At 39.0% G+C, this 15,460-nt stretch overlaps 1 protein-coding gene across 1 annotated transcript in view; it reads right to left on the reverse strand.

Annotated features, from left to right (window-relative positions):
• Positions 1-15,460, reverse strand: part of CTDP1 (CTD phosphatase subunit 1) — a 110,362-nt gene that overhangs the window by 78,643 nt on the left and 16,259 nt on the right. Inside the window, exons 3-8 of the mRNA XM_033069683.2 lie at positions 14,744-14,837; positions 13,167-13,295; positions 11,710-11,860; positions 6,539-6,629; positions 4,728-4,894; positions 1,105-2,190 (exon numbers count right to left, since the gene is read on the reverse strand). Of these exons, the coding sequence (XP_032925574.1) occupies positions 1,105-2,190; positions 4,728-4,894; positions 6,539-6,629; positions 11,710-11,860; positions 13,167-13,295; positions 14,744-14,837 (1,718 nt within the window). The remainder of the gene's footprint in view (positions 1-1,104; positions 2,191-4,727; positions 4,895-6,538; positions 6,630-11,709; positions 11,861-13,166; positions 13,296-14,743; positions 14,838-15,460) is intronic.

Genomic DNA, 15,460 nt, shown 5'->3' on the forward strand with positions numbered 1-15,460 from the left:
AAACTGGTGTGTCCATTGATTTCAAAACTTTCACATTCACTGTTGCAATTATCACATCTTAACAGCCCAGAATCCCAGTTAATCTCAATGCATCTAATTCCACCTCCTCAGTTTTAGGTTGCTTTTACTACTAAAATGTCTATCTCCATTTATATCACATGCTTTTACTACATAAATGCCTCCTGACATACAGACTTTTGAGGAAAGTACCCGCTCCTTAAAATATAAGCCAATGAAACCAAGCTGCCTCTGTTGTACTAAAACCCCACATGAACTGCAGTCAAAAAACACCCAAAACGATAGGTGGCAGATAATGTATTTATTTGCTTATGATACCTCAGTGTGTACTACCTGTTTTAGATTATTTAAAACATGCAATTTTACTTTTGGATTTCATGGGTTTGACTACCAGATATTTAGATCCCATGTAATTTTGAAAGGCCAGCAATGAGGGAACTAAGGCTCAGGGTGTACCCAAAAAAAGAGTGTGCAAGAAGCCAGAGCTGCTGACTGGTAGCTCCTCTATGGCAGCTACCAATGGTACATTTCTATCCATTACAGCTACGAAGAAACAGGCAGTTTTGTCAAAGACAACCTAAAAGTTACACGGAACTCTTACATTTCCTCTGACAAAACAATGTAGGTTAAGCACAGTGCAGTGACGGTGTTAACTGTCTCTTAAAACAATTTGTTTGAATTCCATACCATGTGAAACTAAACCATAAGATACATATCTGAGAAACTGAGAAAGAAAGCACTTATAGCAAGACGACCACAAACTTTTCATCGACACAAATATTACAAGTTTCTATTCAACAACTTTGAGTCTTTGACTATTAGTATTGTCAATTCTTAACAAAAAACCTGGGATGTGCCACATTCAGAGGGTACATCAGAGGGTATTAAGTGGGTCGTACTTTTAACAATTATGTCATATTTGAGCATGAAGAAGAGAAAGATTCCTTTATAAAGGCTGCTAAATTCTTTTAGGAAGAATTCTTCCTTTGATTTCTATTCTAACTTCAGTTACATTCAAGTCTGTAGATTATACAAAAGAGCTCAAGGCATGAACTCTAACAGACTAAAAGTTGCTCAAATACCTACCTGTCCTTGCTGCAATGAGGTGTGTTGCTTTATCAGGATCATCAGCACTCAGTACAAGATTCTTCACAATTTTAGCTCCAAGTGCTGTGGCATGGTAGTGTTCCCGTGTCTTTTCAATAGGGAAGTTTGTGGGGTAAAGTCCGCTAAATATTATGGTTACATCTGCCAAGACTTTACTTTTTAGTTCTGGTACTATTTTTCTGATGTCTGGAATTTCCTCAATCTCTTTTTTCAGGTATTTATCATACTTTGTGTAATAATCAGTGTGAACTCGCACAAGGATCTCCTCGAGGTATATTAAATGGTCGTCATCATCTGTATCATCTTCCTCCTCTTCCTCCTCCATGCTCTGGTTTAAGGACTCACCCATTGTCATTCCAGACTGTTCACTAATCTGAGATTCTGTTTCAGCTTCTTTCTTGTCTCCAGACCCATTTCCTAAATCACAAAGGCTTTCCTGTTCACTTTCCTCTTGTGCTTCAAGATCAATTTTGTCCTGGGTATTTTCACTAGGTAAAGACTGCGTGTCCCCAGAATGGTTCACCAGACCATCCTTTTTCTCACTCACATCAGTGCAACTCTCTTGCTGCAAACTTTCATCCTGCAGAGGTTGTTCAGATTTCTTCCAACTTCTTTTTTCCTCATTCTCACTATCTGATACAGAAGTGGATGACTTTTTGGTATCCAATCCATCATCGCTTTCACTGTCGCTAGACAGCTCAAAGTCCAAGTCATTTGTTGTCTTTTCTTGGGTCTGCTGCTTCTCTGTAACTGCACTATCAATTTGTTCTGAAAAAATCTGAGATTCTTTTGTATTTGCCATATCATCAGTGACCTCATTGTCCATTTTGTGTACAGTGCTAAAATTTAAGGAGTCCTGAGCATCAACAATATCATGAGAGTTCACATCCCCATCAGATGTTTCACTGCTTACAGAAGTACTCCCATTTGCAGTGCAAGTGTCCTTTGCAGTTTTCTTGAGACCATTACTGTGCTCTTCCACACATATAACATTCTTTATTTCTTCAACATCTTTTGCTGAAATCACTGCTGAATCCAATGTCTCAGGTTTTGTAGAGTGGTTTGCTAAGACATGGGCAAGAAAGAAAACATACATATTTTCCCTTTTTTCATTTTTAACACAGTTTACATATGGACTTTGATTTCATTATGCTTAGAAGTGATCACTAGGCTTTTCAAAATTGTTAAAATTCTCTAGGTGCCAATGATTGCTAGAAAGGACTGTCAAGCCTAACAAACACTACTTTTGTAAAGAAGTTATATGAGCAGTTTCTTTCTTTTCTTTAAATCACAGGTAATAAGTAATTATTTGTTAACTCTACAAGCATTAAAGGATTTATCTTGTAGTGTAAGTTTTAAAATTACAACTTAGAGCAATGAAAATAAACAAATGGGGTGCAGATAGGCAGAATTTACGTCATAAAGTCCTTATACAGAACTACAGTACAAGAACTTACAGTAATTTCACGAATACAAGCCGCACCAATTTGACCAAAATTTTGGTGGAAACCCGGAAGTGCGGCCAATATTCCGGGGCGGCTAATACATTAACAAAATTCTAAAAGCTGCCAACACGGAAGTGAGAGCCCGCGGCAGCCCCAAGTCAAGCTGGAGCCCGGCCAGCCCCGGCAGAGGTGGGAAAGCCTGGCAGAGGCGGGGCCAGCAGTATGGGGGGCGGGCGGCAGAGCCTGAGCCAGCAGGGCGGGGCAGGGAGGGCGGCAGAGCCTGGGCCAGCAGGGCGGGGGAGCCCGGGAGAACTGGGGCTAGCAGTGCAGGGGAGCATGGCAGAAGCAGGAAGGCCGGCGGGTGGGGCTGCCTGGCAGCGGGGGAAGCCCAGCAGAATCGGGGCCAGCAGCGTGGGGGTGCCTGGCGGTGCGGGGGCTTGCAGTGCCGGCCAGGGCGAGGAAACGCGGCGGTGGTGCAGACGGGAGGGGGCGGCCGGCTAGCCTGGCGGCGGTGGCAGCCCTGCCGGCCGGGCGAGCGAACGCGGCGCGGGGCGGGCGGCGAGCCCGGCGGTGGCGGCAGCCCTGCCGGCAGGGCTAGCAAACGCGGCGCGGGGTGGCCGGCGAGCCCGGTGGCGGCGGCGGCAGCCCTGCCAGCCGGGCGAGCGAACGCGGCAGCGGGGCGGTGCTGACGGGAGAGGGGGGCCAGCGAGCCCGGCGGCGGCAGCAGCACCACCCGGCCAGCCCCGCCGAGCCGTGGCACTGAGCTGGGCCACCCGGCCCCGTCGGCAACCATGAGCGGGCCGAGCCTGCCTGGCCCCGCCCGAGCCAGTAAACCCCGCTATGCCGCGATCCTGTTACTAATTGGCCAATTTGTGAAAGCTGCGCACGGATTCTCGCGACGAACGAAAGTGCGGCTAATATTCGGGGTGCGGCTTATCTATTGACAAAGACAGCAACCTTGTCGAGGCACCGGAAGTGCGGCTTATAATCCGTGCGGCTTGTATTCGTGAAACTACTGTAATTTATAAACAGCCATGTCTTTCATATTAGCTGGTTTTAATAACAAAATAATTGAACTTCAGTCTTTGAAAATATATATGGATTTTAGCAACACAAAAATGACATCCAAGTTCAATTTAAGACTGATGGAAGGCAAGTAAAAGGGTAATGGAGTCAAAAGCAGAAAAATAGTTTTAGGATGTGTCTGCAGAAGTAGAGAGACAATTAAAGAAAATGTAGACTTCCAAAACTTTGCACACAAACACTCACTGGGAACACTTATATGAAATCATGCTACTTTGTCTCCCTTTTGCGATCGTGTTCCTGCCCTGCAAGTAACAACAGGAGTCAAGTGTAGAGGCCCCAAACCACAATGACCCAATTCAGGTTGATCATATTATCTCTATTGTTGTATTGGGCATTTCTACTTCAAGAAGGGAAAGAGCACAATGTCACAAGTATTAAATTAAAAAAACCCAAACCCTTGGCTAAACTGGAAAAAGTTTGACAATTCTTTCTTATGACATTGTGTTTCAAATACATTTTGCCCCTGAATAATTACCAATATAGTAATGTGTACTTTCTAAATCCATTATGTGTATTACACTGCTGAGCCTGTTGAACATAAGGTTCTTGTGTCAAATGCCAGAACACCTTGTTCAGTAGGTGTTAAAAATTCACACTAATTTTATTAGCATGATTTAGATTGGGAGGCAAGCAGATTTCGACATTCATTTTCAGCAGTGTGTTGAGGCTAGAGTTTATTACCTATTCCTCCAAGTCCCAAGGGCAAGGAAGGGGACTGAAGAGGTGAAACCTATAGAGAAGAAAAAATCAGCATGTTTTACATGGGGGTGTGAAGGAGAAATTGTCCTCCTCTACACAGTCTTGAACAGCTTGGTGCATTGCCAAATCAGCTCTCAACCACAACATTTAATACTGCTTCAATTCTGATCCAGTTGATGCCAAAATGGAATGTTCTCAGTAAGAACAGTCCAGTTTTACCAAGCTACTCACATTGTGCTGTCAACTTCAGTGGTCTGGGATTGCCCATACAAGCACAACTGCAGTATTACTAAGGCCATCTCAATGACTTACATCAGTCATGTCTGAAAAGTAGACTAAGTTACAAACATGGTTTCAAAACAGTCTAATTACCTTTCTTCTTCATTTGCATTTCTCTTGATCCAGGAGGTGCATTAATATCTCCTATCCCCTGAAAGTATACATATTTCTTCACAGTTATCAAATTGGGTGCAAACTTCCAAACATCCTCTCTATCATCAATGATGCAAACCATGGAATCTCCACAAGGAAAGAGATCTCTAAGGGACAAAACAGTTGATAAATTAAGCAGGTTTTGGAAATTTAAATGGCATTGAAAGCAACTTCTGTTGATGCTCTGGTTATTATGAGTATGTCTGAAGAACACAGAACTTATAAAAGAAACTTATAACATCAGTAATATTAAAATTATGAAATTCAAAATACAAGCTTCAAACAAATTAAAGCTAGTGGGAAAGAAAGGAAATAGCTCTTTAAAAATCTATCTCCCAAAGGCTAAAAGCAGAAAACAAGAAACTTCCATGAGAACAAATCATTACAACATTTCAGCCTAGTCTTCACTGGTTTTTGTCAATCAATAGCCCCAAGTCAACTACCACAAGGTCAATACACTACCTATATATGAATAGGTGAAAGACACAAGAAGAGTTTTTAAAGAGTAAATTCATTCAATCCAAGGTAAAAGCAATGGAAGTATTAATATCACCCATCACCTAGGGGCTAGAGGAGGTAGAGTACAGTAATTCCACGATTATAAGCCGCACCATTTTGACTAAAATTTTGCTCCCAAACCAGAAATGCATCTTACACCCAGGAGCGGCCAATATATGAAAAAAGTTCGGAAATTTCCAAACCCGGAAGTGCAAGCTGAGGTGCCGAGCCCAGCACCCACCAGTAAAACCCGGGATTGCACGATTGTTACAAATTGGGTACTCTGTTGCTTGGTGGGTGGAGGCGGGCTCGGTGCTGGGGGGCTCCCTCCTGCCAGCCCTGCGGTCCGGGGGGCAGGTGGGGGTTCTGTGCAGCCGGTCCTGTGGCGGCAGCAGGGAGCGGGGGCTCCGTGCCTCCCTCCTGCCGGCACCGTGGGGCAGCACTGGGCCAGGGTGAGTGATCCCCCAATTCCTTTACTAATTCGTTACTTTGTTGCACGTGGGTCGTCGCTGTGAACGAAAATGCGGCTTATAATCTGGTGCAGCTTATAATCTGGTGCAGCTTATACATGGACAAAGACCTAAACATTGCTGACACCTGGACATGTGGCTTATAATCAGGTGCGGCCTGTAATCGTGAAATTACTGTACTTAAGATGCATACAAAAAATAGAGCAAGAAAAAGAAAAAAAGCTTCTCATTTGCTACAGTCAAGTGTGGAGGGGCAATAACTTCTAGTATTCCATCAAGCTGCATTAAACATATCTTAGAAAAAATCTTGGCTTTATACTCTGAGAAAGATCAGAATGTGAATTTAGACTAGAATATGAATTCAAGGTTCTAGATGACCTAATTTCAAGAAACACTAGGAACAGAAGGTGCTTTTAGCACATTTGAAAGCCAGAATACTAGGTTTTCAATTATGAAACAAGTCCAAACTGAGAATTTTGGTTTAATTAAAAAAACATAGCATAAAAGTCATTATACAAGATCACAAGACAATGTGGAAATATGGTTGTTATTACAAGAATAAGAAGTGTAAGTGAAAACATGATGCCATGGCATCACACTCTTACTGTTCTGCTACCACAAAACCCATTAAGTAGAAATGCTGCAATGCCCAACATCTCAGTTTTACTGAGATGGTGTTGATATTTAAGAAGCAGACAAATGCAGAGGGAGCAATTTTTATTTTATTTAGCATATTTTCTGTTTGTTGTCCTGTTCTGTATAATGACTAAGACATATACATACCTAAGATTCCCAGTTTTAGAAAATGGATCGATACATTCATCCCTTGACAATATCCGATGGGAAAAAAGCTTCTTTTCAGGATCCAAAAATCCTTTTGGAAGAAAAAATTAAAAAGTTAATGTTCAAAATGTTTATTCCTTGTTTATGTTTTATATACTTCTGCTATTTTAATTTGTGCAACAGCAGTTTTACAGACAATTTTAAGGCATGAGATCAGATGGGAGAAATTACAGAGGATCAAGTATTTGTAGCTAATTCAGTAACATTAATTAAAAAAACTCCATCCAATTTTCTTTCAAGATGGCAACAAAATGGAATTTGTGAAAGCCAAATAAATAAGGCTGAAAGAGATACAGCAGGTGATAGATACACAATTTTTGCAACTTACATTTATCTGTCTATAGTTGGTTCTTAAAGGCTAAATGTTCTCCTTAGCTCATTATGCCTAGGGACTGCAGAGAAGTCTCTCAGGAGTCGGCAATGTGCTGTTAAGGGACAGTTCCAGCCGGAGCTCTCGCATTTGTAGGTTTTAAGTTGTACCTCTAACAACTACTTTAATACATTTACACATAATGAATATATCCTGGGACTTCTAGAAATACTTAGGCCCAGCTGTAGTAACTTTTCTGACTACACTCTTTAAAAAAAAACAAAAACAAAAAAAAAATTAATCAAACACAAAAAACCCCTCAAAACCAAAACAGAAGCTGTGCTAGCTGATCTTAAAGCAAGATAAAGTGCCATTATTTAGGGAGATGACTTGGGTGTACAAACACACATGCACATGCTTCTGAACTTAGGCTCCAATAATGAAGTTCACCTTTATGAACAGATCACAGCCACATAATTGCTTAGAAAGAAACGGGCATATTACATGCTAAGCAGTATTTTTTATTTTACTGAATTTGTACTGAAACTAGTATCAACTTCTCATTCTTATGAATATTATGAATAATACAAAGCAGACAATACTTACTTGGGAACCATCTTTTCAAGCTTTACTGTCTTTTACTTTAAATGATGGCCATGTTATAACCAGAAACAATTCAAAATGACTACATAGTCTATGGACCAACTTTAATTTTCTTTCAAGGAGCTCAAATTTGCACAGAACATATGTTCAACTCCTTTTAACAGTCTTGCTCCCAAGAGTACTTTAAGTTGGGACTTCAAAAACAAAGTTTAAAAAAACCCTAAAAATCAGTCATCACTTCTGAAAGTTGATCCTGTATGTAATTAATATTGATATGTAACTGGAATAACTTAAAACCCATAAAAGCAAGAAAATTCTGAGTTAAGGACAGAGGTTCAACCTTAACTCACCCGACTATGCTTAAGAATTGCTGCAAACTCGTAGAATCATCCCCTGTAGTGAGACCCTTGCAGTACCTAGGCATAATGAATTGAGAGAATTAGCTACAAATATTTATTGCTGTACACACAGATAGTTTGACAAACTACAAAAGCTGTCATACAAGTTGTTGATCTCCCCAACAACATTCTCTTCTGCTAATTGTCTAAATACATAGGAACTCTCTACAGTGAATTAGACACAAGTGCACTGATTACGTGGCAAAGCTTCAATGAAACGCTCAGCTGCAATGTTGCTGAGCTAAAACTATAAGAAAAATGAAGCTGAACTAAAAAAGTCCCAATGCAGAAAGCCTGGCTGCTAGGGATTAGAGACAAGGTAGCATTCCAAAGCTTCACATTAATGCTTTACCGCTAAACTAAAACCACACTGAGGATAGAGCTCATCAAAGATCCATCTGCAAAGATACAAGCCCACCTTAGGAGAGTCCAAAGCTAAGCTACCTGAGTAACAACACAGAAAACAGCATTGGTCTCTTTTTAAAAAGTTCCTTCCAGGTCAAACTGTTTGGTTTCTTTCAGATATTCCGTAGTCAACTAAATCAACATAAGAAAGAATTTGATGTTTTCACATCTCAAGGAAAGGGCAGGTAACATTTAATTCATTTCATCATTTGTTTTCTTCAACACACCAGGCACCCACCAAAGCCCCTCTCTCATTCTCCTCTGCAGCTGGACAGGTGAGAGAAAATATAATGAAGGATTCGTGGGCTGAGACAGTGACCAAGACTGGGACAAACTGAGCTTCCATTTAGTCTCATAAATTAGACACTGTACTAGGTATGCCCCCAAGTTTCTTGAACAAATTGAAGACACTATAATTAACCTCTACCACATTAGGAAGGACTATCCAGTAGACTACCTAGTAGAGACTATTGCGCCAGTTGTTTCCCATTATGACAAAATGGATCTTTGCACATAGACTTACCAATAAGTATTGCCTGCTCTTACATAGACTCTCTTAAGAAACTAACTCATTTTGGGGATGTCGCAAATCTTAGAGAAACACTGAGCTAAATATATAACTTCTCCTGGGAACTGCTAACAATTGGAAACAACATGAATTTGAGTAAGTCCTTTTCTAAATAAAACTAAAATTGAATTTCTGAAGAATCAGGTTAGCTTCAGTTCTGCTTGAGATTCTACTGTACAACCTGGAAAGAGCTGTTGACCCAATCATTCAAAAGCTGGGACACTTCAGACACTGGTGATTATACATACTGTATACATTCTGCAATATACTTGCTTTAACAAACCATACAACCATATAAACTCTCAACTTGGTACTACTTCCTAAATTTAATTGTAAATCTGAAGTGATTTCACATTGCTTTATTGCTGCTTAATAGCTTCTGAACTCAAAATTCTCTGTAGCATTTTACAACTACCTTTTAAGCTGACATCGGTTTTAAATATACCAAACTTCTCTTGTACAGAGCAGAAAAAGAAATTAAGTAACAATTGCTCAAAGTAATTATTTAATAGAGAAATACTCCAGGGAGCTTTAGATAATAAAATCCAAAGCTCATCTTCATAAACATACTACCAGATATCACTTTGTAAATACATCAAACTAGAAAAGGGTTTAGGATAAATTATTTCAGCAGATACAAATGGTGTTTACAAATATCAGCTAATCCCACTTAACAGCTGGCAGGAGTCAGCTGAGATGAGAGAAAAGGACTGACAAGATGTCATCTCTTTTCAAAAGCCTTTTAGGACATGAAAGGAGCAGGTCGGAATTCAGAAACCACAAAGATATATAGGATGTCTACAGAGGACCTAAGCAAACAACCTTTTTCTCACGAAAAAGATCCCCAGTATTCTATTAAAAGTTCTTTATGTAATACAGGGATAACAAGTATCAAACAGCCCAGTGAGAAACCATTTAACCAATACTGCCATCAAGTGTTCTCTACATATATCAGCTATGTATTTCTCTAGTACTGCATCTTGGCTGCACAGGTGGACCAAAGACACTGTCCACAGATTTTAGCTGAAACTATTGCCAGCACTGCTAATATAACCCACTTGCAGCTTGAATGCTTTTGATGAGGTTAAACAGCTTCCAGCAGAAATCCAGAAGTCTGTGGGTGAGAGGAAGCAGCAATACCCTAATTTGCTCATTTGGTGGCTATTTTCTCTACAGAATAAATGGCGTAGCTTGAGTATGATGACCTCAATAAATGTCAGCCTGTGGAAGCACAGGGACTACAGGGTAATCCACATGGGAGTTCAGAGACTAAAATGGGCAGAGGATCAAATCACACTTTGAGAGAAGACAGGAAAAGCACTTAGACATTGTGAGTTAACTGCAATTCCTCCCTAGCTCTGAAGGCCATTTGCTAGACAGCTTCTGACCATGCAGATCCAGGTGAGGAAGACTGCCCCCTCATTTTCTGACTACCATGTATTTAAACCTAGTGCATTAGATAACTATTCCTCTTTTGCCACAGAAGATAAAAATGCATTCTAAGGAGGACAGAAAGGCACAGAATTGCTCATGCATTAGCAGTACACAACACTTAACCCAACAGCAAGACTGACAAAGCTTTAGGAAGATTCTTCAAACTATGGTCAAGACTGAGTGACATAGAAACATTCACTTGGACTGGTAGAACAGCACATGCCTCAAATCTTTCAAGGAGTATTAGCTGGACACCACAAGCAAGCATCACATTCTGGTTAGAGAAATACTGTACATTGTCATTCAGTATCTCTTATAGTTGTCCTTACAAGCCTCTTTGATGGTATTTAACATGCATAAAGAATTGTTTGACTTTATTTTTTTTTCTCAAGCATTTTAGAAGTAACTAGCAAAGCTAGGTCTGTAACTATTTTGGAATTTTCCTTTCTTGCCAAGAAGTGGGATTACTGTTGATTGAAACACTCCTGACAATATGACAAAAAAAAAGCAAATGTGAAAGACAACTTAAAAAAAGCTAGGAGACATGGAACAGCAGCATGGATTGACAGAGTCATAACCTAAAATATCATATTGTCTCAGACCAACAGACTTGATAAAGGGAAATTTGAGGAGGAGATTTGACAGGGAAAACTAAAATTGGCTTTCACCCCATATTGACAGTTTAAACACATGATGTCCCTCCTAACATGATTCAGACTCATACACTTGCATAACCAGGGCAGGTTTCTTTTATGCTTCTTGGAAAAAAGAAAACATTTCAGCTAGTGACCCACACAATAGACTACTACTGTTAGAATTTAGATAAAGTTTTCACTTACTACAAGAAAATATTTTTAAATTCCTGAGAAAAATAAGTGAAAATACTGCTAGATTTCTGCTTTTCATGAAGTAAGTGTATATCAGGACACAAACAGAATTGTTGTAAATTAATATACAGCAGCAGAAGTTCCTTTGGTAAAAGGAAACAAGACGGGGGGAGTGGTGCTCCCCACAGGACAAGATGATGTCACATTGTTGAATTTTATGAAACAGTTACATTAGATCTGTAAGACAAATGAAGTTGCAGATCACTGTTAGGGTCCATCAACATAATTTCTTGCTTAGTAAGAAGGCACTAGTTAACAATCTGATTCTCTAACCATCAATGATGCGAAGCACATCTGATGGGGAAAAAAAGTATTATTTCTAAATTTACAAGCCATATAGGCACTGCTCTGTAAACAGGCTATAAGCTCTACTTACTGAAGCATTTAGGAGGTGGTTTTGCACAAAACAAAGAACAAATACTTGAAAACAACTGCATAAAGAAAATTAATTATATCAGAATGAAGGCAGGGTAGGTATATATTGTTAAACGTAACATACTACTCACCTGCAATTGTATGTGCATACAGTCTGCTGCCAAAAGTAAAAACATGTAATTCATAGAGCTTGGCAATTTTTTCCAGGAATTCCTTACAATGAGGACGCAAACGGGTGTGCAGCATTGGCTCACCTCGACCTAACTGAAAATGAAATATTCCCTAGAAGAAAAACCATGTTGAATATTATCAAAATAGCAGACAAAAATGCCAGCATTCCAGAGCTACCCTCATCCCTCACTTCAACTTTATTTGGTCCTATGAGATAAAGATTATGTGGCTCAATAAAATCCAAACCACATTTTTGCTCTGTGCCAGGCAGCCCAACAATAAAGCTTTCAAATGCAGGAAGCTGTACTGTTGAAAAATTTATGATGCAGGTGGCTTTCATTCAAACCTTTACTTATGGCAGACCAATCTGAGAAATTTCCCAACCTGCTTGTTTCAGAGAAGTTCAGGATCTCACTACAATCAATACCTCTCCGTAAACTTCTGACAGATTCATTTCAATATGCATTGAGCTCAGAGAAAGTATTTTCTTCATCCAACAAAGTCTGTCTATGGAAACATAACATCAGAGTAAACCAGGAAGGAAGTTTCCTAATAAAGATTCCAGTTAAAAACCTAAAATACTTTAAAAATTATTTTTCTTCAAACCACAAATTTATACTGATCTGATAGAAGCACAGCCTTTCAGACACCCTAGATTTTTTAATGCTTAAATTGAATATTCATGGTTCCCTTTCCTCTTAATTGCAATGTACATTTCTGGCTTGCTTTTTCCTAGCAGTTGTGAACAGATGCTGACCCTACTGGACATGCAAGAATGGCAAGAGGAAAGAAAATAACTAGACAATCACAGTTTGCATGATGTTGATGTTTGAGTTTGCATCTTCTTATTCCAGACACTACACATTTCAACAAGTCTCTTGTTTTAGAGCTTCCAAATTAGAAATGTTGCAAGCCAATACAAGCCTTGTCAGTTCAATAACAAGTGTTTCATGAAGAAATTAAACCACAACACACAAACTGTCCCCGCCTCATTCTCCCAAGAAAGATTTAAAAAAAATCCCTACACATACTCATGGATTGACAGACATATGAACACACAGGACTGCTCAAAAAGGGACTTGGAACAGCAATTCACTGTATCTGCCTCAGACTTGGAGGGAAAATAGTCTATTACTGAGAACTCAGCTTGTTAACTGCAGAGGAAGGAAAGCAGAGATCAAAAATAGCTACCTGAAACAGCTCTCAAAATGATTAGAAAGGAAAAGTGCAGGAAAGTATGAATGGAAGAAAGAAAAATGTCAATTTAAATGTAGAAAAAAAGGAACACATTACAGAATACTTGTTTCTCATTTTCTTTTATTCTTCAACTACAATTTCACCTAACCACAGAATATTCTTTTAAAGACTCAATTTTAGAAACACTCCTCTTGTTATATTGAAAGGTAACCCCAAATACCTTATTAGACATTTGCTGGCAGTGCTGTTCTGTAGTATGAATCAGTGTCTGGTCCAAATCTACCATGAGTACCAGTTTTCTATTTCGATGTAGTCGCTGTTGATCTTCTCTTCCCAGCTGCTCAGCTTGCTGTAACAGAAATATTCACTGCTAAGCTTAGCTTCGCAGAAATACAATAGGTGTATTGTCTTTAGTGTACTGTACAGAAGTCCTTCTGCTACAAACTAACTGCACAAGAAATGATGTCTCAACATAACTGCAGCAATGGCAGCTGCTAAAATTTTTTACAGAAAAAAAATGCTGTCAAAGTCTATTCTTAGATCTTTGACATGCTATTAACTCCTAAAATTCAAAAACTCAACATAAAACTTTCAAATGTAACAAATAAATAACCAATGACTTCATTAAAGGCCCAGTGTCCTGACAGGAAATAAAAGTAGCTTTGAGCACAAAGGAAAATTCATCAGTAGGTCTGAGAACTTTTGACTGTTATGTCCAGCAATTTTGCATCATTAAGCACAATATGTCTGAAAATCCTATGCTAAGTATAAAACTGAAGCTGCTGCTGATAGAAATGATACCTACAAACTTCAGATTACAGAATGTATGCCTTCAGACATACATAAGATTATGCAGTGTCACATGGGCACTAATATTAAGACTTTATAATCCAGTAAATATGAGTGGTTTACTCTCCCTGCATGTATTTACAAACTTTGCAAGTACCACTCGAAGCTCTGTGTTCTGATAGCAAGTTGCAGTGTTACCCTCAAGACAGCTGAATTTTAAGTTAGAGCACTATGAAGCAGCAAGGATCAAGTGCAAAGTGCCCTTTGAAACACTCCTCTATGATGGGGACACCTCTTGCTGCTTATATCTTCACAGTTCTCCTCACTGGTGTGCTTTGAAGAATTACCATAAAAAAAGTACCAAGTAGCAACATGAAAAAGTAAAGAGAGATTAGGTTGATAAAGAAGATAAACAGAATGTTCATCTTCAAAACAGACATGCTCCTCTCCCCTATAATTGAGGTATAAACAAGCATATTTTGAAAACTGAGACAAATATTTGAAATATTCATGAATTCAGAATACTTGGAATACTTGAAAAATGAAGAAATAATTTTAACATCCAGGTAAGTTGAAGCAAATTAGTTTCACTGTATCTAGTGGGTCAAATTTCAAGGTGAAGGTTAAAGCTAGGTTTCAGAGACATTGCAAGCTTTGAACAGATTTTAGCTAATGGAACTTTTCCAACTGCTCACTCTTGGTGACAAAAATGTTCAACTAGTAAGTTTGCAGGTTGATGTCAAAGTGACATCTTTTCAGTGTACAGTTCTAAAAAAATCCCTAGGTTTTAACTAATAAAAACTAATAAACCATGAGAAAAATCAATCTACACTAAGATAACTCACAAATCCCTGGGGCTACTGATGTTCAATACCGAATTCATCTTCAAAGGGAAGCCAAAATTCCAGTATCAAGTACACAGAACATTTATAAAACTACTGTAATTAAGTTTCTCAACTGTGGAGCTACTGTGGAAGGCATGAACAAAGAAATCATGATGATACTTACCTCAGAGCTAACTTTTAGTTCTGGGACACTGTGAACCATTGATACCGTTGCCGTGGATAATGGCACGCTCTGTTTTCCATTTTTGCTTCGTATCCTAATCACATAGGGAAGAGAGAACACGAGAGAATAACAGTTTAGTGAAATGTTAAACAGACTAAAATCTGTGGCCTCAAACTAATTACCACCAAAAATATGACTAAAAAGTGCTATTTTAACAAACACACTCTTCCAAATTCTTCCTAATGCAAGTTACTAGACAAAATGGATAGAGATCAAAGAAGCTCACCAGAAAAAAACATGCAGTCACTGTAGTAAGTTACACTTCCATACAATTATTTTGTGACACATAACACTATGAAACACATGGATGTATTGATTTGCGTCAAAAAACAAGATATAAACTAGGTATAACTACCAAATCACTCAAATTTAAAACTACCAGAAAGGAACCCTGTTTCTTTCTGCTTTTTCTGCAATCATTCGGCATTCAATTATCTACTTGTTTTCCAAGTCAGAGTATGAAAAATATAAGCAAAGGATAGGCAAAGTTACTCTGTGCACACAGAATGACTTACAGAATTCTCCTGCTTCAAAAATACCATCCAAAAAAAATCCCCTTACATGTTCCTTCCACTGGCAGAAAAAAGAGTGAGGAACTCTGTATGCGTGTGTCTATTTTATTTATGTGCATATTATACACACAGCCCTACTGGTATA

This window comes from Catharus ustulatus, chromosome 1 (assembly GCF_009819885.2).
Source record: "Catharus ustulatus isolate bCatUst1 chromosome 1, bCatUst1.pri.v2, whole genome shotgun sequence".
NCBI lineage: Eukaryota > Metazoa > Chordata > Aves > Passeriformes > Turdidae > Catharus > Catharus ustulatus.